This window comes from Zootoca vivipara, chromosome 11 (assembly GCF_963506605.1).
Source record: "Zootoca vivipara chromosome 11, rZooViv1.1, whole genome shotgun sequence".
In the NCBI taxonomy this organism is placed as follows: Eukaryota; Metazoa; Chordata; class Lepidosauria; order Squamata; family Lacertidae; genus Zootoca; species Zootoca vivipara.
Genome location: NC_083286.1, coordinates 48,973,030 through 48,998,395, shown reverse-complemented (window position 1 = coordinate 48,998,395; position 25,366 = coordinate 48,973,030). Strand labels below are relative to the sequence as shown.

The 25,366-nt window shown below is 43.8% G+C and overlaps 1 protein-coding gene across 1 annotated transcript in view; it reads right to left on the bottom strand.

Annotated features, from left to right (window-relative positions):
• Positions 1-2,568: 2,568 nt before the first annotated feature.
• The window catches only part of CCBE1 (collagen and calcium binding EGF domains 1), a 139,080-nt gene continuing 116,282 nt past the window's right edge, over positions 2,569-25,366 (bottom strand). Inside the window, exons 4-11 of the mRNA XM_035100415.2 lie at positions 23,916-24,050; positions 21,870-22,007; positions 16,923-17,026; positions 10,220-10,340; positions 9,007-9,146; positions 8,883-8,918; positions 7,401-7,436; positions 2,569-6,135 (exon numbers count right to left, since the gene is read on the bottom strand). Coding sequence (XP_034956306.1) covers positions 5,902-6,135; positions 7,401-7,436; positions 8,883-8,918; positions 9,007-9,146; positions 10,220-10,340; positions 16,923-17,026; positions 21,870-22,007; positions 23,916-24,050 — 944 coding nt within the window. The 3' untranslated portion in view covers positions 2,569-5,901. The remainder of the gene's footprint in view (positions 6,136-7,400; positions 7,437-8,882; positions 8,919-9,006; positions 9,147-10,219; positions 10,341-16,922; positions 17,027-21,869; positions 22,008-23,915; positions 24,051-25,366) is intronic.

Below are 25,366 nucleotides of genomic sequence, written 5' to 3'. Positions count from 1 at the left end.
TAAATCATGCCTGTGGAGCTGCTAAGCCAAATACAGTCCAATAGCTGTCCAATGGCAGGCCACCAGTAGAAACGTTTTGCTTTATGGGACTATATATGCAGCAATGGTTATAGGAAGGCTTTTAATTTATGGCAGGTGGAGCGGGCACATTCAGCTTGCTGGGTCAGAAGCATGCTCTATGCTTTTCTTGAAAGGAATCCCACAACTTTCTGGGGGCAGTGTTTTTCTTTACAGTTCAGCTTAAAATTGGTAACATGCCCACCCCATTATAGGCCTGGTCCTATTTGATTAGTGTCCTTTACCTAATCAAGGCATAGTCTCCCTCCATCTCCATGCCTGTGACTTGTCAATGGAAGGAATTCTCCTAGTCCCCATGTTCAACTCTGGGTTTTATTTCAAAGTAGCACCAAGTGACTTGCTTCACCAGCCCAAGGATTTCTGCATTTCCCCCTCTCCATCCTCGAAGTGTCCGCTTAAGCCATCTCTGAAGCAGATTTGGGGATGTCATGGGGCATATGTGTGAGGAGGAAAGTTACATTGTGTAAGCAGAAATCCTTGTGATGTTACCACTATCTATGTTCTAACCTTCATGGCCAAAGTGAACACTTCCTGTCCCTCTTATGACATCCTTTCAAATACAGTGGTACCTCGGTTTTTGAACATAATCCGTTCCAGAAGACCGTTTGAGTTCTGCAAGGTTTGAAAACCGAGGTGCAAAGGGCGGTCTGCAAATTTAATAGAGAAAATGGAGAAAAATAACATATACTGTACACTCAGTGGAAGCCATTCACTTCTGAGGCATATTCAAAAATGGAAGCATTTACTTCAGGGTTTACAGCATTCAAAAACCAAAACATTCGTCAATGGAGATGTTCGAAAACTGAGGTACCATTGTATTACATAATTGTAACATGCCTGTCCTTCTATTTTCCTGTAGGCTTACAGACCCACTTCCCTTTGTTAATGTTGTTGCTCTCCTATAAATCTTTCTTTATAGCTGTGGTGCCCAGAAGTGGAGAGGGGGAAGAGGAAATAAATGCTCCATATTGGATTGATTTGCTTTAAAATATTTTTTTATCCTGCCTTTCTTTCTGGAAGAATTAAATATGGCAAGAATCAGATTTGACATATACAAAGATCACTTTTCCTCTAAGACTACTATCCTTTAATGTTGCACTTCTAATGTGAGGAGGTCACCCTGGGCAACTGCTAAACGCATTACAGGGGCGGGCGGCGGGGAGCTCCATTGTGCTTCACGCACACAGAGCAAGCTCCTTTGAAGGAGAGCTCCCAGAGTCAACTGGCTTGCTCCCGAAGCAGAACTTTCTTCCAGAGAGGAAAATCTGGTTTCAAAATGGAGCAAACACGCCCCGCCCCACCCCCTTTGGCTTCACTTAGGCCTTGCCATTGGGGAACTCCCATGTGCAGTTGATGCCAGTAGGGTTACCTTTTGGCCCACTTGCAAAAGAAAAATTGGGAGTTCACTTTTAAGCTCCTGGTAGTTTTTATGTGGCCATGTCTGCTTCTGCCCCCACATGTATAAGAGCCTGTGCAATGTAGTGGTTTAAGTGTTGGCCTAGGATCTGGGATACCATGCTTCAAATCCCCACTCAGCCATGACGCTCACAGGGTGACCTCAGGCCAGTCACTGCCTCTCAGGGTCATTGTGAGCGTAAGGCTAAAATGTGATATGAATGTAATAATAAATAAATGCACATGTACATTTGGTGTGGAGCAGGGAAGGGAACAGCCCCATGGGCCAAATAAGGAGATGTGCCTGGACTACTTAGGCTGGAGGCCCCCCCCCATTCAAATCAATGCTCCTCCCCTTGCAAATTTTCATCATTGGTTTAGATCAGGCATCCCCAAACTTCGGCCCTCCAAATGTTTTGGACTACAATTCCCATCTTCCCCAACCACTGGTCCTGTTAGCTAGGGATCATGGGAGTTGTAGGCCAAAACATCTGGAGGGCCGCAGTTTGGGGGTGCCTGGTTTAGATCAACCCACCCTGAGCCCAGTCCTACTTATCCCAAGCCAAACTGGTGAATGATCATGCAACTGAGTGCAGATTCCCCATAGGTGCAAGCCATTGAGATTGCTATTATAGAGCTAATGCCTCACCCAGCATTATGGAAGGCAGGAGTGAGTGGAGAGAGAGCCTCTGTTTTTCCAGGGACTTTAGACAGAGGTGCACCTCCCTGAGCTCTGCAAGGCGTAACAAATTGTATTCTCCCCTGATGGAGCCTGAAACTTGTGGACCAGTCCATCCAGTTTGGTGTGGGGCACTGGTGTGTGCTTTGCATTTCCCCACAGAACCAAGCAGTTATCTCCAAGAAACAAGCCCACCCCTCCCTTTGTAAACCTGGCATTTCATCTACAGAGCCCCACTCTTGATCTAGGGAACCTGAGTGCTGGCTTTCTGAAGCAGCATTTCCCAAGCAGCTGCTCTCCAGATGTTGTTGGATTCCAGCATAGCCAATGGTGAGGGAAGCCGGGTGTTGTGGTCCAGAAGGGTACCAACTTGGGTATTAGGTGCCCATCAACTGTGGTTTGTCATTGGCCACAACATCCACAAAAATGACATACTTTTGTATTTGCTTTACAGCCAAACTACACCTAACATAATTATGGCCTGAGGATTTCGTTGAAGGACATTCCCCCTCCCCACTTTGTATAGCCAGCCAGTAAAAGCTGTAGCACCTGCATGAGAAAATAGCTGATATATGCCAGCCTGTCACACTCACTGCCCTCCAGCAATGTGCAGTGTTTGTCTCTGTTGGCCTCTCTTCGTAAACACCATTTCAAAAAGAAGTTGGAAAAGATACAAGAGAGTCAATACCAAAATAAGAAAAAATATCCTTCTTTAATTGCAAATACATTGCATAATCACAGCCACTTTTTATACTCTCTAGTACTTCATATAATCATCATAAATAATTGTGTGTTGCATAGCTTTCTAAATGTGACAAAGCTCCGTGTCTTTTATTATTATTACAAAAAAGGGAGGAGAGTAATAAAATTATGGGTCATGTTGTTAACCTCCAGTTGCTTCCGCTCGTTTACTGTGAAATATGATCTCAAAGAGAGATTGGCCACAAATCTACTGAGAATGAGTTTGCCCCAGATCCACTCATTACTGTGAGGCATGCATGGGGGAAATCCCTAGTGAACTGTCTGCACTGTTACAGACAGTCTCAGACAGGGATTGCGTTGAGATCTCGAGGGATTACTCAGAGGTTATAGAATATTATTTCTTCCTTTCTTCTGCGTATTTGTTCATGCCAATTAGGAAATCTTTAGCAAAAACTTTTCAATGTCTGCATCTCAGCTAATTTTTGGTTACTGCTAACTACTTTCCTGCTTGGCAGGGGGTTGGACTGGATGGCCCTTGTGGTCTCTTCCAACTCTATGATTCTACTGCAGAAGCATACACATCAAAGGGCTAAGCTGGCATATGTGCAAATCGTATGCACTTTTAGCTAAGAGTAAGTCCCCTTGAACTCAGTGGCTCTTGCTACTATGTAAACATGCACAGGATCAGGCCGCCTTTCTACTGAAATTAATGGAACTATTTTTTAATAATGATGCTTAATCAGCAATACATAGAATCTTTTGGAATTTAAAAACACGTTCTAGGGAACTAGTATTTTTTTCTGTAGACACATTAAGCCTTTAAAAAGCAAAAAGCAAAACAAAACCATCTTTTGGCAACACAGAATATTCTTATTACACTAAATGTTGTGAATGGTTTGATTATACTTTTCTTTTCATAAAATAAGAATGGGCGCGAGTCAGTCAAAGCCTGCACTTGGCTCACTCCCACTGAAAGCAATGGGACTTAAGGCCTGCTGGATCATGCCCATACTGCCTCTTCTTGCTATTCTGCTTTCATGCCTTAATTCTCCACCACCCCTTACTAAAAATCCAAGGAGCCAATCCAATTGGCCCATTGCACATGCTTTTAAGAAAAAAAGCCATCAAGCAAACTGAACTAGATTCATGACCTTTTCTGAAGTACCACTAGTGATGTGAAAGCCGTTGAGCATTGCAGCCCTCAAATCAGGACTTAGATTTAAGTAGGGAATATATTCAGTATATTCATTTTCGACCATGGACCAGCCATAATCTTTTCCCCATCAGCACTAAATTGGCATTGCATACAAGTTGCAGCCAAGGGAATATGGAAGGAGGCTACATGTCTGTTTGTATTTTACCAAAGATACATGGATTAGAAGTTTGATTACAGGCAATTTTATATTGCACCTAAAATGGGGATCATTCAGGGTCATTGCCTCGTGGCTGGGAAGTACAATTTATGAACTGGCTAATAACACTAACGACCACTTTTCCGAACTTCACTGTTTGGCTAAGAAAAAGGAAATGTCACACATTTGTAGCTACCTCTGACTTCAAATTATGCTACTGCACTTGGAATTACCAATGTGTTAGGGTTTTTATTTTTTTATTTTTTGCTCCAAAGCAGAATCTATGATAGAGTCAATGTTTAGACAGTTCTGGGGCCAGTTCTTGGGCTAACAAATAATACAGCTGGATTGTGTTACTACCAGTAAACCTCTCTGTAAAAAAGGGAACTGAGAAACTTTGGACAATAAAACATATAAAACTTTATACATTATCAGTGCATTTTAAAAATATTGTACAACTCTTTTTAACAGTGCAGTCTACAAATCATTTAAGCCACAGAACTAGTACCTAAGGTAGCTTACAGGTCACTCGGTTGTAGAAAATTACCCTGGTGCAGTTGAAGACCCTTGCCTACTTTTGAGCACTCGTTGTTGCAGATGTAAAATTTCCTCTTTTATGCTAATGTTAGGCCATTGCATGAATGCAGAAAGTCCCATTCCTTGCCTTGCACACCCTGTATCCTTGGTGCAACGAGAGGAAGGGAGGGCCATCCAACTTGCTCCTTCAACTGAGCTCCTTTAAAACTGTCTACAATTTAAAGTCACAGATACAGCAGCTGCTTCCCTACTGGAAGACAAAGGAGAATGAAATGTGTTCTGAGATGTAGAAAAATGGAAGATATATACATATAAACATGGTCAACCAGTATCCTGCCCAGCTTATAAAAGGAAAAAGGAACAGGAGGAAGGCAGTACTGGTGGATGTTCATAGCTATATTTGCACAATCCTTCCTCTAGATGTGAGCAGAGTATAGTATGGGAATCCTGGGTGGCAGCCAAATTCCTGATGCCCCTTGCTCTCGAGAGTCGAGTTACACTATTAGCAGACCCATGGGATCCATCTGTTGTTAACAACCTAAGAGAGCAGCTGGATCAGAGCAAAGGTCTATTTAGGACAGCATTCCATTCCAAATAGTGGCTGACCAGATGCGTCTGGGATGCCCACAAGCAGGGCATGGATGTTATGGCGCTGTTCCACTTGTGTTCCGCAGCAATAGCTATTCTGAAGCACACTTCCTCTGCTTTGGAAGGTAATATGTAGCCATCATAAACCGCTGAGCTGGAGCACTTCAGGCAGCAACCAGAAGTTCAAACATTTGAACGCTCCTTATCTTAGAAACAAACAACTCCATGCAGACAAAAGAGAGCATGTCAAGGAAAAGTGTAGAAAGGATTGTTCCTTTCTAGCACATATGTCTTCTACCTACAATCAGGTATTGGTTTTTCGTATGCAGATATGCAGTTCTCCACCTGCACAATGGATAATTCTCACTGAGTGCTGATCACCTAGTTGGCTCTTAAGTAATTTGGTCCTGCCTGCAGTGCTAAAGTAAGGGAAGGTGGTAACTTCAGTGAATCATGTACATTGGCCCATTTCCATGGGGCTAAACTGGAATGTGTGCAAGTACGCTGGCTTAAATGACTTGTGGACCACTGCCCTGCAAAGTTTTACTCTTTCCAGGTCACAAGCTCGATTTAATGATTGCCTTCTCTGTACGTTCGGGAGTCTTTTGATGCAGTCCTTTGTTTGTAATCTTCTCCGGATCCCAGATCCACTATGTCCTGATAGTTTGTAAATTCCTGAGGTAATGGAAACTCTTCAGTCGATGAATGAGTCCTGTGCCCAAACACCTGCTCTTGCAGCTCAGCGATGTCATTTCTGATGTCGGCCATCATTAGTAACAGGAAGTCAAAAGAACCGGGTGGCCCCTAGAAATATTACAGGTGTGACAATTAAGTTACTAGTCCCTCATGTTCCTAATGACTCCACAATACGCCACAGTTTCGGATAGATTATCAAAACAGAGGCAAGGAAACTAATGGAAAGTGAAGTCTGGAAAAACAATCTGTACTTGAATCTTTTCTGAATGCAAATTTCAAATAAGAAATGAGAAATGCTCAGTGTGTAAGATTCTGTTACCCTCACTATTGTGGGCACAGAGTTGGCTTTGTATAGGAACTAAGAGTGTCTGATACGAGACATTCACATCTTCACCACTTATTTCATTAAAAGAAACGTCAACAATTGTTTAAAGAGAAGACACAGAAGGCACTTATTGGGACTGAAAAACAGAAAGATGCTCACACCTTCATACTGCTAAGCATTAAACAATGTCCTCAGTCTGGAGCCCCATGCTTCAGAGCTGTTCCAAAGCATAAATGAAGACTGTTCCAACTGATTGCAGTTGGAGGGGCAAAGGGATACAGGCATAGCTGCCAAGTTCTTCCTTTTTTAAGGGAAATTCCCTTATGCTGAATAGGCTTCCTCGCGAGAAAAGGGAAAACTTGGCAGCTATGGATACAGGTATGGGAGAGACTATTCCACCCATACAATTATCAGCAGCCCTGGAAGGCAGGGGTCAGTTTTTCAGTGTTCCCACGCCCAATGAATTTGTCTGGATGGGGCAATTGCGAGGTGCAGATTTTGGTCACTGTAGCTGTTAATATTAGTATATTTAACAGTGATGTAGGAAAACGAAATATATGAAGCAGCCCTTCATTTCATGCTGTTATGGGTGGTATCCAGCTAAACAGTTATGCTAGGACAAACACTTTGGGCTTTCTGCTCCCCGTGCACCTCCTAAATTTGATCTGGGAGATTGGGATCAATCCTGCAACAGATTTAGAAGCACATGAAGCACACAGAGAGAGGAGAGGGAGGGAAAGTTATGTTGTGTAGTTCAATGGGTTTATGCTAGTGGAACTGTTTAGTTGGATACCCCCTCTTTATGTTGTAACATAGAATTGAAGAGTTGGAGGGTTGTCTAGTCCAGCCCTCCAGATGTTTTGGACTACAATTCCCATCTTCCCCGGCCACTGGTCCTGTTAGCTAGGGATCATGGGAGTTGTAGCCCAAAACATCTGGAGGGCCGCAGTTTGGGGATGCCTGGTGTAGTCCAACCGGTAGTAAGTAAATAAACATTTGGAATTGGATAAATAAATAACATTGCATTGCAATTGGATAGGATACTTACCGGTGCTCCTTTTTCTCCTGGTGCCCCTCTGTCACCCTGAAACAAACATAATTTTCATTGATTAAAATGGAACCAGAACTTGGAGACCTATGCCATCCTTCTAAAGCAACCTGCATCAAAATGTCCCTTTGACTCTGTAGAGACCTCATCTCACTTTCACCATGCAAAATCACTTATTGTGTTATACTACACACGTCTACTCAAAAGCTGGTCTCATTGAATTCAGTGTGTATATAGGCTAGTGTATAAAGGATGGTAGCATTAGAACAGATTAATTTGGGTGTCAATCAAGATGCATTTGTTTTCTCAGGCATATGAAACTGGTTGAGAAGTGGGTTGCTGCTTGATTGTAATCTAGTTTCTTTAATATTTTGAAGTTTCATTGATGATACTTATTTTAAATTGGTGTTTCCCCCACCCACCCCTACTATGGATTTGTATATTTTTAATATACTGTATTGCTATCTAACAACCTGGAAACCTTTGCGTTGAAGGCCAGAAAACAAATTCAATAAACAAAAGTCTAAATAATCGTTCAAACCACGCATTAAGTGATCTGAAAAGTTAGACTTGAAGCAAAGGTTAAGCGTTTGAACATCCTACTGAGATCAATGGGACTTTCACTAGGTGTATTTCTGACTGAGTTCAGTAGGGCTCTCACACTACTAAGTGTGAAGCCTTGATTTCATTTACCATTTGTTACATATCAAAGTTAAGTATCATATTTCCAATCACATTTTTTTTTATCTGTTGTAAGTATACAAATCAACAAATTGAACCAAGCTTTGATGATGATTCCAGAGCAGTGAAAAACTCTGAAAAGCCAAAGCCATCTGTATTGGGAATAGTTCCAATCAAATTTACCATAAAGTAAATGAACAATAGATCATAGCTGTCAAGTTTTCCCTTTTCTCACGAGGAAGCCTATTCAGCATAAGGGAATTTTCCTTTAAAAAAGGGAGAAATTGACAGCTATGCAATAGATTCATTTACACCCTAGATGTAGGCTAAAAATGTTTCCAATTAATATAACAGATGAGCAATATTATGATAGCATGGAACCTTCAATTTCAAGACATATCTAAGGAGATATGGCCCTGATTTGTGATAAAAGATAAACTGCAATGCTCAATAGGATGGATTTGTGGCTCCATCCAGGATTTGGGTTTGCAGCTGTCCTTAGCTTGGGAGATATCAGGGATATCAGGTGGAGATTCAGCCTGTACATGACCATCAAACTGGTTAGGAAGGAACAACAGCAAAACAATCTATGTCAGCAGGCAGGCCATGTTGTACGCCCGATTCATACAGAAGCTGCCTTGCAAGGCACTCTCACACTACTCAGCCACAAGGGGGCTCTGCTTGTTGTTTCTTGGGATAGGCCAGCTTTACAGCTGCCTTCCTTCTGCCTTCCAATTAGTTGGGAACTGGGAGCAACATTTCATAAGATGCATGCCAGAGGGGAAAGAATTGCTTGCTCACCTTTGCTCCATCTCTTCCTGGTGCTCCCGGAGGACCCTGAAAAACAAAACCACAGTCCTTATGAGCATGCAATAACACAACCAATACGCTGAGTGCATTTATGGAATGGAGGTGCAATACTGACCACGGGGCCCCTTCTGCCCTGTTTAATATGGGACAGGTCTGGAGAGGGTCCCATAGGCCCCATTGCTCCTCTAGGGCCTGGCTGACCTGGAGGGCCAGGAGATCCAGGAAATCCAGGGCTCCCTTGCGGACCTGTGGCACCTGCAATAAAAGGGAGATGGTTAAATGCTGCCAGTGGGTTCATACATGTGGCTGGTGAATGGGGGGCTGACTTGGTTTAACAACGGGGAGGAGGAGCACCCCTACTTTAGCTTGTATCTCAATTGCTGGGAGACTAACCAGAAGCCCAAAGGTTTGCACCTTCAGCCTTGTATCTTGACCAAAATAAGATCAATTCAGCTCAAAGATTATGATGCAATTACATTAACAAAAAACAAAACACACAACAACCACATTATTGATTGATTGATTGATTGATTGATTGCATTTTCTCCAAGGAGCTCAAGGAGGCTTATGTGTTTCTCCCTGCTTCCTCATTTAATCCCCACAACAAGCCTGTGAGGTAGGCTAGGCTGGGAGAGTGTGACTGGCCCAAGGTCACGCACTGAGCTTCATATGAACTCTAACCCACTCTAACCACTATACCACACTATCTAATGATGTTGTGCTTTATTACATGGTATTAATAGTAGCACTTTAATGCTGGTTCTGAATGTGCTCTTATTACTTTGTATTTCACAATGATGTTTTTAAAATGTTGCAAGCTGCCTTGATTCCCAGCTTGCAAGGAAGGTGGGATAGAAATGCAATAAATGGAATAAATACTGTTGCTCTCTGTGTCTCCTGCCTAACTACATATAAAGAGCACAAAGAGTGAGATCTGACAGGTTGAGCTTGGCAAGGAAAGTTGAGAAACCTTTCTCAATTCTCAGTTCCCAGTCCAGAGATTCACTAATCACTAAACAAATACTGTATATAGCTTGGGAATGGAATATTTTCAGTTAGGAGAGGAGGTGTGGAAGAATCAAGCTTGCAGCACCTTGGACAGCTCCTGAGATGGGATAAACCAGATGGAACAAGGCATGCTTTGAGACTATGTGTGTGTGTGTGTGTATGTATATATATATATCTATACCATGTGTGTGTGTGTGTGTGTGTGTGTGTGTGTGTGTGTGTGTGGATGCATGGTTGTTCCTGGTCTAAGCTCCTTGTACGTATGGTAGTACACAAATATGATAAACATAAAAATTAGTTTAACTACTTTATTGCTTTACCTGGAGGACCCTGGTCACCTGGCTGTCCAGGAGGACCGGGTATTAATGTATTGGATGCAAGTACTTTTTCCCCTGTGATTGGTTTGCTAAGGTCAGCAGCATTATTTGGCAACAAAGCAACCTGCAAGAAATAAAGCACCATAAACCATTAGTCACGCAGCATATTCAGCTGAACTGCAACTTATTACCAAGCTTAAAAACACGGAAAGACCTGGTCTGAATAAAGATATTGGATTCTTGTCTCATTATACATGATAAAGCTATCTTTAGCCATCTCACCCCTTGCCTTTTCCTGCGAGACCAATTGCAGTCATTAACAGTCGTCAACAGCTATCAGTCAGTCAACCACCCATTCCCACCACCCTTCTGGGCAATACCCCTCCCCACCTTCTCACTATGTATAAGCGTCTGGTGACTTCTGTTTCAGTGTATCTGAAGAAGTGTGCATGCACACGAAAGCTCAAACTTAGTTGGTCTCTAAGGTGCTGCTGGAAGGATTTTTTTTATTTTTTTTTAGCATATTCAGTGACATCTAGTTGCGTTTTTGTTGCGTATGACTTGGAAGACAGCATAAAATGAACCCTCAGTTCATGACCCAGCTACTAATTCCATCAGTCTATCCTCTAAAAAACCTAGACATCTTAAAAAGCAGAGACATCACCTTGCCAACAAAGGTCCGTATAGTTAAAGCTATGGTTTTCCCAGTAGTGATGTATGGAAGTGAGAGCTGGAACCATAAAGAAGGCTGATCGCCGAAGAATTGATGCTTTTGAATTTTGGTGCTGGAGGAGACTCTTGAGAGTCCCATGGACTGCAAGAAGATCAAACCTATCCATTCTGAAGGAAATCAGCCCTGAGTGCTCACTGGAAGGACAGATCCTGAAGCTGAGGCTCCAATACTTTGGCCACCTCATGAGAAGAGAAGACTCCCTGGAAAAGACCCTGATGTTGGGAAAGATGGAGGGCACAAGGAGAAGGGGACGACAGAGGACAAGATGGCTAGACAGTGTTCTTGAAGCTACCAACATGAGTTTGACCAAACTGCGGAGGCAGTGGAAGACAGGAGTGCCTGATCCATGGGGTCATGAAGAGTCGGACACGACTAAACGACTAAACAACAACAATCCTCTGAAAGAGCCATGGTGCTACACCTGGAGTGGGGAGCTCACTGTTCTTTGATGGGTCACTCAAGGCACAATCCTAAACCCTGGCCACCAGGGGTAGCATGAAGTGGTGTAGCTGGCAATAAATCCACAGACTTGGAACTTGCACCTGTCATAGAAGGAGGTCAGGGTTAGGAAAAATGCCCCTTTTCTGAGCCAATTCCTAGGCTGGAACAGAAAAGAGGCCCAGATCAGGTCTACTGGCATCCTGTGATAGCAGCATTGTAGGCACAGGAGCTTCTCTGCTCCAAACCATTCTTCTTAAGAACTTTCTGTGGGCAGATACTGGTGCCAGCTCCTTCCTGCCACTTGGGAAGGTGTACTGGGGCACTTTTCTCGGACAGAGCTTCTCTGTCGGTGGTTGAGCTTCCTTCATGGCAGAGGTCAGTGGAGCCCAGCAGAGTTGGGTGGATCTTCTGGCATGGCTGAGAAGGGGCTTGATTTGTGCTGTCCCCTTTTCTCTCCCCACCACTTTATCTACCTCACAGAGTTATTGTGAATGGGCGGCTTCAAGGAAGCAAAAAATGCCCAAACATGAAGAAGCGGACAATAGGCTGGAATTAATAGCTTTACCTTTTGTACTTGGGTACATATGCTGCAATACAAAATATATATACCCTTCTCACCAAATATGAATGGTGTATGGTGTGTGTACAGTACATGTAAGTTTGTTTTTTAAAAATTAAATCTCTGGCTGCCGCTTCAGAGTTCTTAAAGAGACGTATGTTGTCGTACATATGAGCACTCTGGATAAAGAGAGAATGTATTTTGATTAAACATAGGCAAGCATAAAAACTAAAGTGAAAATTTACCCCTTAGTTTTTCACAGGACAGATTCTAGACTTATTCCTGGATTCAAATTCCGGCTGAATAATAATAATAATAATTGTAAGGGGGAGGGCTTATAGGGAACAGCCCCCCCCATCAGGTTGAGTTCCTCTCAGAGCAGTAAGTCCAGTAGCGGATCAGATTACAGGAGTCAGGAAGCAGAGAGGGAGGGGCAAGGCTCTAGCAGCGTCAAAGAGCCTCAACACCGAGTAGAGAGGGAGGCAGCTGGGGAGGAAATGGCGGGAGAGCAGTCAGAAGGACGGCCCTTCCCCCCAATGCCTGAGTTGAGGCGTATGGCACCCTGTAGGACAAGAGGGAGGTGCTTTGGGGTTACCAAGCTGTTATGTTGGGCGCGAAACAGAAAGAAGCCATTGCAAGGTTCTGACTCAGACTAAGCAGACATGTTTTCCAGGCACTTTGCACTGTAAATAGAATGCACAATAAAAAACACCTTAAAGGTATGGAGCATTGTTACTCAAGAGTAGCCGCAAGAACCTATGACAACAACAACAACAACAACAACAACAACAACAACAACAACAATAATAATAATAATTACTGTCTGCTCTGACTTGCCACCCCCAAAGTCTTCAGCAGAGCTCTTATTCAATCTTGTTACAACAGATTGCTTAAACCAGGGGCCTGAAACTTACAGCCACCCAGAATCCTTTTTATTCCAGCCTCCATTATCCTCAGCCAATGCAGCCACTGTGGCCAATGATCAGGGCTGATGGGAATAACAAACACCCTGTTGGATTAGACCAGGCATCCCCAAACTTCGGCCCTCCAGATGTTTTGGACTACAATTCCCATCTCCCCCGACCACTGGTCCTCTTAGATAGGGGTCATGGGAGTTGTAGGCCAAAACATCTGGAGGGCCGCAGTTTGGGGATGCCTGGATTAGACCAAACAGAGGTGCCAGAGACTGAACCTGGAATCTTCCGCATTCAAAGCACTGAACTATGGTGTTTTCCCTTCCAAGGGCTCAGAATACTTACAGGATGAGAACATTTTCTCCCCCTGCTGAGTGTACACAAATGCAATTTTAGTTTTATTGCCAACTCATTTATTTATCTCTAACAGATAACACAGGCACTTTAATAAAGGACACGTAGGGGCAACAGATGCCAACCTGCAAATTCAACCTGGCCCTGAAGCTCATGCAATGTATGCTAAACCACCCACACACTCCTGTCTGCTCTCTCTTCACTATCTCATGGTCAGAAGCATCTGCCCTGTGCTTTCATGATGAATATTATCATCTTAGCCAGACATGAGCATGCACTGATCTAATTTCTATTCCATTCCATTTCTTGATTCAGGCTTGGAATCGCTCTTGAAAATGATCTCACTCCCAAGTCTCTCTTCATGCCTGAATCTTTCTCCATAAAGAAACAAAACACCTCCCTACAATATTTTCAAAAGGGACAACAGTCACGGAAATGAGATCTAACCCCCGCCATGGCCTGCGTTACATGTTGTACTTTTGAAGAAGTTCCGTGCGGAAACCGTTGATCAGTTGGCTTGGCGATGGATCGCCTGGGTCCAGGCTAACACTTATTTCTAATTAAATACATGTATCTGTGCAAGCAACATGTGCAATGAGAGCTATTCCACACATGGGAATGCTTGCATGCCTGGATCGCCTGCTATTTATTTCTTTTGGCAAAGGGCGCTCTCTCTGACTAGTTTTGCAACTCTTTCGAGGGGGATGATGGGGAAGAAGGTTTTTTTTTTTACTTGAATCTCTGAGGAATTATTTCCATTATATCTGCATAGAATCCCTGAGTGCTGCAGAGAATCCTAGGCATGGGCAAACTCGGCCCGCCAGATGTTTTGGGACTACAATTCCCATCGTCCCTGACCACTGGTCCTTTTAGCTCGGGGTGATGGGAGTTGTAGTCCCAAAACATCTGGAGGGCCGAGTTTGCCTATGCCTGATTCAGGACTTGCTTCACAGTGGCTTTTCTCTAGGTGTATCAGGATTTCTTCTGATATAATGTGAGCTGAGAACAGGACCTGGAAAACATACCAAGCACTCCACACTGCAGGGAGAGATCGGTGATTGCAAGCAAGCTGTGTTCCAGGGAAATTTGCCTAACACGGCTGATATTCTATCCAACGAACTTCCAAAAAAGGAGCTACTCTGGGCTCCTTTGGGAGGAAAGGTGGGATATAAATTTAGCAAATAAATGCATACATACACAGTAAGCTTCTGAGAACTCCAGAACCATCATGTCCATCAGGCAGCAGCTGAGCTCAACTACCTCTCTATTATTTTGCAGCCCCAATTGCACTGTGCACACACCATTCACTGCAAGCTCTTATTTTATTTCCCCATACTGCTCCAAACCCAGCACTGTAGTGTCATTCTGCTGCATTTTCTTGGGGGTAGGGAAATGGTGGCTTCTGGAACACCTAGAACACCCCAGAACATCTACTGCCACCCGAAAAGCCCCCCAAACATATTAGGAATCCCGCCCCGCTTGAAATCACTCCAAATTTCAGCTGCCTTTTGCCCCACCCTCCAAGATTCCAAGCCTAGAGTTTCAAGCTTAGCCTAACATCATGCTATCAGATGATATTGGCCAGGGTGAGTTTCTGTTGCATGAGATAAAACACAACACGGTTCTCTTGCGTATTCTTCTTTTGAAGGTTTTACAGAATAAAATTGGCTTCATAGTATTATATGAAAACAAAATAACAAAACCCTGGAAAAGGACTCTTTCTCTTCTGTCCTTTAGCTGAATAGCAAGATCCACCACACCTAATCTATTTTTTTTTCCAAACAATCCCATGCAAAACACACATGTCAACCTTCACAAAACTCAAGTTTTCACATGTGTATCGGTTACGGGTGATTTTTATTTTATTTTATAAAAAAGATAAGTACGTTGTGTTGGGAGGGAAATGATGGTGCGAAGCCAAGTGTAGATTCCCCCCCCCCCCCCGGTAATCTGTCACATCACATAGTTTTGAAAGAATTATTTGCCCGTAAAATAATCTAGAACTGATTGTCATTAAAAAACCATAGCATTCATGCTCTTTCCTTTGAGGATTTAACCTCTTCTACATCTGTGGGTTAAACCACAGAGTCTAGGGCTTGCTGATCAGAAGGTCGGCGGTTCGAATCCCTGCAATGGGGTAGGCTCCCGTTGCTCGGTCCCAGCTCCTGCCCACCTAGCACTTCGAAAGCACATCAAAGTGCCAGTAGATAAATAGGGACCGCTCCGGCGGGAAGGTAAACAGCGTTTTCATGCGCTGCTCTGGTTCGCCAGAAGCAGCTTTGTCATGCTGGCCACATGACCCGGAAGCTGTCTGCTGACAAACGCTGGCTCCCTCGGCCTATAGAGCAAGATGAGCGCCGCAACCCCAGAGTCAGACACGACTGGACCTGATGGTCAGGGGCCCCTTTACCCTTACATCAGAAAATAGTGTGTGAAAAATATTTACAGTTCAACTTCATTATGTAGGATTCTATTAATGTATCCCCCAAATATGGTAAATACAAAATGTGATTAAACTGACTCTTGTAAAACTGGTCACTCAACTGGAAGGGACCGATAATCTGGTTCTAGGACTACTCATTGCCCTAAATTAAGATTATTCTTGAACTATCTTTTATAAAAACATCTCCAAGTGACTGTGTTTTTTAAAGCCTCCAAGGAACAAGATTGCACCACTTCCCTAGAAGACAAATTCACTTGCTGAATTTCTATATCCGGGTTTACTGTTCTGCAGCAAACCTAGGAAATATCTTATTTAGAAACTTCATTCTGGCCAAGCCCATTCTGTCTTTTTTCTCAACTCTTGCCAGCGGCATAGCTTGCCGCTCGGGTGCCTAGTGCGGTGCGCACACCCTGCACCTGGGGGCAGTGCGCGCTGTATGCTTACCTTTCAAGTCCCGGACTGCAGAATCCGGGACTGGCAGCCGTGTGACACCGGAAGTTGCGTCGACGTAACTTCCGGTGTCGCTTTGCCCTTCTATGGGCACCAAAAATGGCTGCCGCCGGCTTCAAAAGTTGCTTCTACGCATGACCGGAAGTGCGTCGATGCAACTTCTGGTGTCGTTCCGCCCATCTATGGCCACCAAAAATGGCCGGCGCAGACACTGGAAGTCGCGTCTACGCACTTCCGGACATGCGTAGATGCGACTTTTGAAGCCGCCGGCGGCCATTTTTGGTGCCCTTAGAAGGGCAAATCAGAAAGAAAAAAAAGGCCGCCGGCAGGAGAAAATAATGGAGAAAAACGAAGTGATATGGGGGACCACCGGGAAAAGGTAAGTAAAAACAGGGGTTTCCCGGGGAAAACGGGGTACTTGGCAGCTATGGCTGTATGGATCCTCTCCGCTGCCTCCCCCTTAGCTGTAGGGCGGCTGAGGGAGAGGTGGAGGGCAGACGCAAGTCCCATGCTGCCCTTTTAGGCAGCATGGAGCCTGCAGGCACCCAAGCCACCATGTTACTCCCAGGAGAGTTGCGTGACTTGGGCACGTTGCAGGCCCTGCAGTAAGTGCCGGCCCCTGCGGTGTGGCAGCCAGTGCCAGCCGCATTTCATTACATTTGTTGACTGAGCTAAAAAGTTTTGTGAGCCCATTTTGTAAATAAATAAAAAATTAAACTCATCTTTTTGTCATTTTGTCACCCCCCTCAGTGATGACACACGGGGCGGACCGCACCCCCCGCACCCCATTCCTCCGCCACTGACTCTTGTACCTTTTGTTTCAGTTGCAACACTGTCTGCTTGATCTGATAGAACTCTTTGCAAGAGGCACAGCAGGTCCCTGGTTTCACCACGTTATCAGCCTTCTCAGAAAACCCTGCAAAAAGGGGGAAAGAGAGAGAGAAAGCAAATATTCCAGTGCATCCCCCCCCCCCCAAGAGGGAAGAAAACAAAGAAGGGAAGAGAAATGCCAAAGAAAGCTGTGCTGTGGTGATGAGCCTTTGAAGTTTTCCTTCCTGGCCATTCCGTGAGAGGAAGAGGTGCCCTCGGTATTAACAACCTTTCCCAGTTGTGAATCACCATGAAAGGCTGCACAGATCCAGCGTAAGCTCGCTGCAAACAGTCTTAGCAGCAGCTGTTTCCAGTTAGCAGGTCTTAATGCCCTTTTGTAAAACTCTTTTTATATCTTGGGGGGTGGGGGGAGGAGAGTGTTTACCTCTCTACTTTTATCTGAGTCTTTACTGTACGGGACCCACAGTGATTTATAATCCCCCTTCAAGGGCCAATTTTTGTATGCTGTAAATTGTGCCAATATCTCATGCAGCGAGACCTTTTGCTTGCAATTTGCACAAAGCCGGCCTTTATCATCACTGATTATGTTTGCTGCGCAATGGGATGCTTAATGGCAGAAAGGGTCAGAGCCACAATTGCAAAAAAAAGGTAACCCTGAAATGTCTACTGGTACATTGCCGGAGCCATTGAAATGCAGAGAATAACAAGAGAACGCAAGAAGTATCAGAATAAGGGCCACATTTTTAAACAGTGCTTTTCTTCTAGAAAAAAGGTGCTGGTGCTGTGTGCCCCCAGGAAGAAAAATCACTGAATGTGCTTATTAATTCTTATTATCGGCACCAATCAGGTTGAGGCTAGAGGTAAATTGAGGCAAAGGGGCTCTCCTTTGTTGGAGGTACAGTTGTACCTTGGATCTCGAATGCCTTGGCTCCCGAACGATTGAAACCTGGAAGTGAGTTTTTCAGTTTTTGAACATTCTTTTGGAAGTCGAATGTCCAAGTGGGCTTCTGTGGCTTCCGATTGGCTGCAGGAGCTTCCTGCAGCCAATCGGAAGCCGCACTTTGATTTCTGAACATTTTGGAAGTCGAACAGATTCCGGAATGGATTTCTGTTCGGCGTCCAAGGCACGACTGCATTTTAACAGAAGCGGGACAATCATCTGCCACGGATGCTACATATTTGCATCATGAACTGCTCAGCCTGGATAGCTCAGTTGGTTAGAGCATGGTGCTGATAACACCAAGGTTGCAGGTTTGATCCCCGTATGGGACAGCTGCATATTCCTGCATTGCGGGGACTGGACTAGATGATCCTCAGGAGCCCTTCCAACTCTATGATTCTATGCAGGTTGTGCATTCAACAGGGATGATCTACAAGTTCTCCTCCTCACCTGATTCTACGAGGCTTTCTCAATAGTTTGCCCCCCCCCCGGCCAACAAGCTGCAAGTTCCCTTGCCAGGGTCTGAGGCCCAGAACTAACTTGCACCCCCCTGTGCTGCTTGCACAGAAGAAGTAATGGCATGGAAATTTAAGGCACAGCAGCCTGTGACATTCACCAGAACCCTACAAAGGCATCAGTTAAGCCCCACAACTTGCACTGGCAGCAGCCGAGGTCATAACCCAAGGATGCGATCTCCAAAAAGGTGAGAATCAGATAAAGGAGGGCAGAGGCCATAAAGCAGTTGTAGCTTCCTGGCCAGTAGCAAAATGTTTAGGGCTGTTTTTCGCTTGGTTCCCGGCAGCAAAGGCTAAAGCTTGCAATGAGTGACCTGTCGGATTGCAGGTATAGGGATCAGTTTATCTTCCACAACACATCTTTGGCAAAGGAGTTAACAGTAAGGGAAAGGCACTTCATCTGCCAAGGAAGACTACTTGCACCAACACCAGAGCAAGTCAAGTGGCATTTCCTGATCCCTATAAAAGCTTGAGGGAGAGGCTTACTTCCTGTTCTTAGCAAGTAAGGCACTGTAGCCAGCAAGGTCCAATGAATATTTGCTTCTTGTACTCATAGAGGCTGTGGGAAGGATTACTGCACTGCAAGGGGTTGGACTAGATGACCCTTGGGGTCCCTTCCAACTGAAAATTCTATGATTCTATGAAACCACTGAACCCAGTAAGAGTCACACAGTCACAGGAGAAATGGAGCCCGTCCCCCGTCCCCTGCCACATAGGAAAGATGGGCAGGAACTAATGAGGGCCTAGTCATACAAAACCACATCTTTTCCACACCTGCTAAGCTCCTCCATCTTCCGCACAAGGATTGAACTTCAGCATACAGCAGATGTAATGCAAATGCAAACTCTGCTCCCCCCAAAAGTTGAATTGTTTTTCCAGGCAGAGAGGGGCTGAAATAAGTCAATGCTCCTATGCTTTCTTCCACAGTGTCGGGTACTAGAAACTGTTTTAATAAAAATGACAGCCGAGGCTCTCAAAGTTCTGTGCCAAACTCTACAGAAGAAGTGTGAAGGATGAGAGGCTTCTGAATTATTTGCCACCACACTGACAGCGAAACTGGGCTCCCAGAATGCATTTCTCTTCCGCATATGAAGCTGATGTCACAGACAAGCTGAACTATTCTTCTTTTGTGAAGTCAGCTGAAGCTTGTGTGTGTGTGTGTGCTATCATTACTGAAAACTGGTTCTTTCTTGTCTGAAGATAAGAAAATGAGCCCAGCAGCAGTTCCTAAGATAATACTGTTTGATGGGGCAGTACATTTGCTTGAAGTTCTTAGGTGGGATTCACCTAGCCAGCCCCATCAGCAAAACCCCTGCTCAAGGACTTCCATTTGCACAGTGAGGATTTTGTGCTCCCATGGGCTTCCCATACCCCCACAATGGGCCACTGAGGGGTCCAGAGAACCCCCAAAACAGCACATATTGGTGGTGGGGAGTGGGGGGACCTATTCAGCTGGGAAACGGAAACGCTTGAGCAGATGAAACAATGCAAAGAGCACAATGTTGAATTCTACCCATTGTTTCAATGTTGAGTGCCTGCATACATTCCCCACCCTCCACCCCCAAGGCTTATGTTATCATCTGTCCTTGTATTATCTGCCATTAGTATTCATTTGATTATGTGGCTATGCCGTGCCCTCTCTACAATATGCAATAGGATCTTCATGTCACAAAGATGGTCCATTTCTTTGGTGCCCCTCCCCATATTCAAACCTGCAGCTCAAATTCACAGACGGCTAAGGGCAGCAGACAGCTTTCATCCCTCTGGCGCTGTAAAATAAACACACACTAATTCATTTTCTCCATCCTGTGTGTTATCTTTGGAGATTGGGTGAGATACTGGTGTTGTGTTGTTGTTTTTAATTTAAAAAAATCAGTATATTATTAACATTGTAAGAAAGAATTTATCAGATGATCTGCCTTGAAGACCTAAACTCCACTGCAATTTAAGCCAGCTATTTTGGAAAGGTTATTGCAATGTAAATGGTTTTTTGTAGGCTGACAATGGCGCATGAACTTCTATCTGCCACAAGATGGCATTCCTAAGCAGATTGTTTCAAACAGTAGACTTAAGAGTCAGAGGGAGAAAATCCTGTTATCATGTGTGGTGGACTGGAATACTAGCTAGAAACAACTACATTGTGACTGCAGACCATAGGTGAATACTGCCACTTATTCCTGTGAATAAGGGCATCTTAGCAGGTGTTGCCATTTAGTCAGTTTTCATGACAATTTATACCTGCTTAAAATATTTCTTCTGCATAGCTATTAAAGGTGCAGAAACTCTGTCACCTGGCCACTTGGTTTTGCAAAGCTGGATTGAAAAAAGGAGGCTGAATAATAATAATAATAATGATAATGATAATAATAATAATAATAATAATAATAATAATAATAATATATTTATACCCCACCCATCTGGCTGGGTTTCACCAGCCACTCTGGGCGGCTCCCAACAGAAATATTAAAATACACTAATTTCTTAAAGATTAAAAGCTTCCCTAAACAGGCCTGCCTTCAGATGTCCTCTAAAAGTCTGCTAGTTATTTTTCTTTTTGACATCTGGTGGAAGGGCGTTCCACAGCGCAGGCGCCACTACCGAGAAGGCTCTCTGTCTGGTTCCCTGTAACTTGGCTTCTCGCAGCGAGGGAACTGCCAGAAGGCCCTTAGCACTGGACCTCAGTGTCCGGGCAAAGCGATGGAGGTGGAGACGCTCCTATAGGTATACTGGACTGAGGCCGTTTAGGGCTTTAAAGGTCAGCACCAACACTTTGAACTGTGCTCGGAAACGTACTGGCAGCCAATGCAGGTCTTTCAAGACCGGTGTTATGTGGTCTCGGCAGCTGCTCCCAGTCACCAGTCTAGCTGCCACATTCTGGATTAATTGTAGTTTCCGGGTCACCTTCAAAGGTAGCCCCACGTAGAGCGCATTGCAGTAGTCCAAGCGAGAGAGTACTTTTGGGATCTTAGACATTCCAACGTTATGGGAACCCTCTGCCCTCAAAATGTCTGTAAAGAATGGATTCTCTGCTTTTTTGTGACTTGTGGACAAGAACAAGGTTTAGCTAGTCTCGTTTTCTTACTGGGGGAAGGGTAACTGAAGTCAGCCAAGAAAGGACCATGTTTTCAGTAAAGACAGCTGACACACCAGGGGCATAGATAGCTTCAGCTGACTTCACAAGGCAGAATAGTTCAGCTTGACTATGACTTCAGCTTCATATGCAGAAGAACAATGCATTCTGGGAACCCAGCTTCACCAGAAATTGCTGAGAGCCATGTGGTCTGAGCTGGAACAACCAGCTCATAACATAACGGCAAGAGCTCTGAATCAACTGACCTGGAGGGAAAAATATGCAATTTTAATAGCACTTCCTTCTGAGCAAAGGTCTTTAGGCTTGGAGCTTTTCATTGATTTTATCAGTGCACAGTAGATCCCTTTGGGCCAGAATAATTTAAGAAACAGCAATGTAATACCTTTCTCTCCTTTGGTGCATGTTTTCCCATCATCTTCACGGATGTACCCTTCATTACATTCACACCGATAGCTGCCAAGGGTATTGACACAGATGTGGGGGCAGAGGGGCTCGCTGCTTGTGGCACACTCATCAATATCTGAAAGGGGATGGGTTTGAAAAAAGGGAGGGAACTATCAGAAATAAAGGTTTTCTAAAACTGTTGCATTAAATGCACTCGATTAGTGAGGGACTACTGCTCAGTGGAACTATGTGTTGCATGCAACAGATTCCAAACTCTCAACCCCCAGCACCTGCAGTTCAAAGGTTCAGACAGCAGGTGATGAGAAATACCTCTAAGTTGCTGGAGAGATAGTGACAGCCAGGTTAGACAAGAACCTGTGGCCCTCTAGATCAGGGATGGAGAACATATGGTCCTCCAGATCAATGTTGGACTCTGAACTTCCACCATCCCTCACCATTGGCCATGTTGGTGGAGGCAGCATCTGAATTAATCTGAATTAACTTGGTAAAGGTTTGGAAAGAAATCAAAAAAGATCTGCAAATTTGGAGTAGAACGCAATTGTCATTGCTGGGTGAAATTTCAGTTATAAAAATGAATATACTCCCAAAGATGCTATTCCTATTTCAGACTGCACCTATAGTTAATGACACCTGAAATTTTAAGGAATGGCAACAAGATCTACCTAAGTTTATTTAACGGGGAGAAAACCCAGGATAAAACATAAAATCATGATTACTGTATATTTTGACGCATCATGTTTATGTTGGTTGAAAGAATGGATTTTACTAAAGAACAGCTTGGAAAGGGCATGACCTAAAATTTGGATGGCATGCATCCCTGTGGTACAGGAAGGCCAAGATATATGAGAGTTTCTCAAACTACTTAATTAGGAAAAACCTGTATAGGGTATGGGGGAAATACAAAAACATTAGAAAGAAAAACACCAATGTGGCCGTCACCAACAGAAGCCCTTGCAAGGAAAAAATAATAATATACTGTACAGAAAAATTGGAGTACATACAGAGACTTGCTAACTGTCACTGGGGACGAATATAAATTGAAACAGTATAGAGAGATAAAAGATCAAGTGACAGATTGGTTAAGTTACCATCACTTGAATGCAACATTTAATTTAGATTTAAAAATATGGATTCGCAGAACAAAATTTGCAGTTTAAAAATGAGTTATTGGGATCCAGGGTTGAAATAGACTAGCAAAAATGTCAAAATCAAGAAAGGGCAACTGCTGAAAATGCAAGGTAGCGGAGGGAACTTTTAATCACATGTGGTGGTCGTCCAGCATAATTTAAAACTATTGAAAAATGATCTATAATGAACTTTTAAAAATGTTTTAAAAATCCTTTTCTAAAAATCCAGAAGATTTTTGTGGGGTTAATAACAACAGAAGTTACCCCCAAAAGAGAGATTTTTGTTCCTATATGCAACAACTGCTGCATGTGTGTTAGCGCAAAAATGGAAAACAGATACGGTAAGGTACCAATAAAAGAAGAATGGTATATTAAACTGTTAGCATATGCAGAGCTAGCAGGAATGACCACTAGAATAAGGAATCAAAATGATAAAAGATATAGGAGGACTGGATATTCTTTATTGAATATATGAAAAAGTATGACAAGCAGGCAATCAACCTAGCAGGATGGTAAGATTCTCACCAGTGTAAGAAATAACTAGAGTTTATATAAGTTGTGATAGATAGCATGAACCAAGAAAATGCGAGGAAAAGAAGAGATAAAAGGAACCATGGAAGGAGAGGATGGGAAGTCGGTTAAGGAATGTTTTCTGGTTGTTGTTTTTGTTGTTTCAAAATTGTTACTTTTTATTATTCCAGAGATTCTTTCCTTTTCACATTATTTTTGTTTACATTTCTCTGATATTGAAATGTATCAGAAATACAAATGAAAAAATGTATTAAAAATAATAATAATCTGAATTAACCAAATTTTGGAAGCACATACAAATCCGTTTCTTTGAATTTATGGCAAGTAACCTTGAATTAATTTCAGGTGCAATCTTTTCCACCCACCTAAGCAATAGGGTTTCTCTCTGTTCTTGTGCCTTTCGCGGTCATACCGATAACCAGGGTAGCATGTGCATAAGACTCGTCCAAAGTTGTCTGTGCACTGTTGTTCACAAGGAGCTTCTGCACAGACGTCATAATCTAACGAGAGAGAAATGTTCTTGTTATTAGAACTGTACAACACGCAAAAAGTAATGGGAAATTAGTGTTTATCCTTCAGTTACCAATGTATTCCCGTTACTAATCAAGAAAACATAGACCTCAATTTTTTTTTTTACACTGGGTTGCTATGTTTGACAAAAGAACAGGCAAAGAAACAGATACCTCTGGAAGAAAAAGAAGATAAATGTAATTACACAATGATGTTGTTTTTCTTCCATCACCTTCAGGATTATTATTTTTTTGGGGGGGGGAACTCCAGAGAAAGTTCTCTGCGAATAAAAGTTGGTTAAAAGAAATATACTAAGCTAAGAACCGTAGATGGTTGTAACTGTTGGACTGTGGAGAAGCTGCACACAGTTTAGTGACCGCACTGTACACCTCCCACAATGCTATTTCCAGAACCAAATTTGGTGGTTTACAGGATACAAGGACGATGTAGCATAAAGGCAGAACTAGATGCAACTGGAGATACGTAGGATCAGCTGAAAGAGGGGAGACACACTGTTGGAATGTAGGAAGGTGCTTTATACCCCCTGCCAAACTAAAGGCCCATCTGGCTCAATATTTTCTACATTGACTGGCAACAGCTCTTTGGGGTTTTGAGAGTAGATTTCAGGAGGCAGTGGCTCTTCAGGCTTCCGCTGTCAGAGGCAGTCACAGATGAGCAGAGTGCTGTGGCATTCAGGTCCTGCTTTCGGTTGGCCGCTGTGTGAACAGGCTGCTGGACTCGATGGGCCACCCTTTGACCATGCAAGGTTCCTGACTGAGGGCAGGATTCTAAGGCCATGAAAATTCCCTCTTCAGACCCACATGAAGGTCATGGGTGGAACTGATATGGGGGTGGTGTGGCTGGTGGGTGGTGCAGATACCAGTGAGGGGGTAGCCAGGTGGGGAGCATTCCCATTTGCCCCTTTAGGCATTCAGGAAGATGGTTAATGTTCTGCAAGTTTCCCTGCCTGAGCTGCAATTCACTGGCTGTTGCTAGCGGGGACAAGGAATCATAGGGCACAATCATGCTATGGTTTGTGTGATACTACAGGGCAGCTAGGAGGAGATATGGAGCTGTTGTGCTGCTTTCTACGGCCTCCACCATACATATTCAGCCATTTGGGGGTGGGGGCGTTTCTCCAGGGGAAGAGGGTCTTTGCATCCTCCTTTCATTGGGCTAGACTGGAAAAGTAATATACCAGCTTGGAGGCATTGGCAGCTGCATCCACCCATGGCTGGCATTTCAAGTGTGACATTTCTCTCTCGCATGGAACTAATCTCCATTTAAGAGGGAGAGAACATGTAAA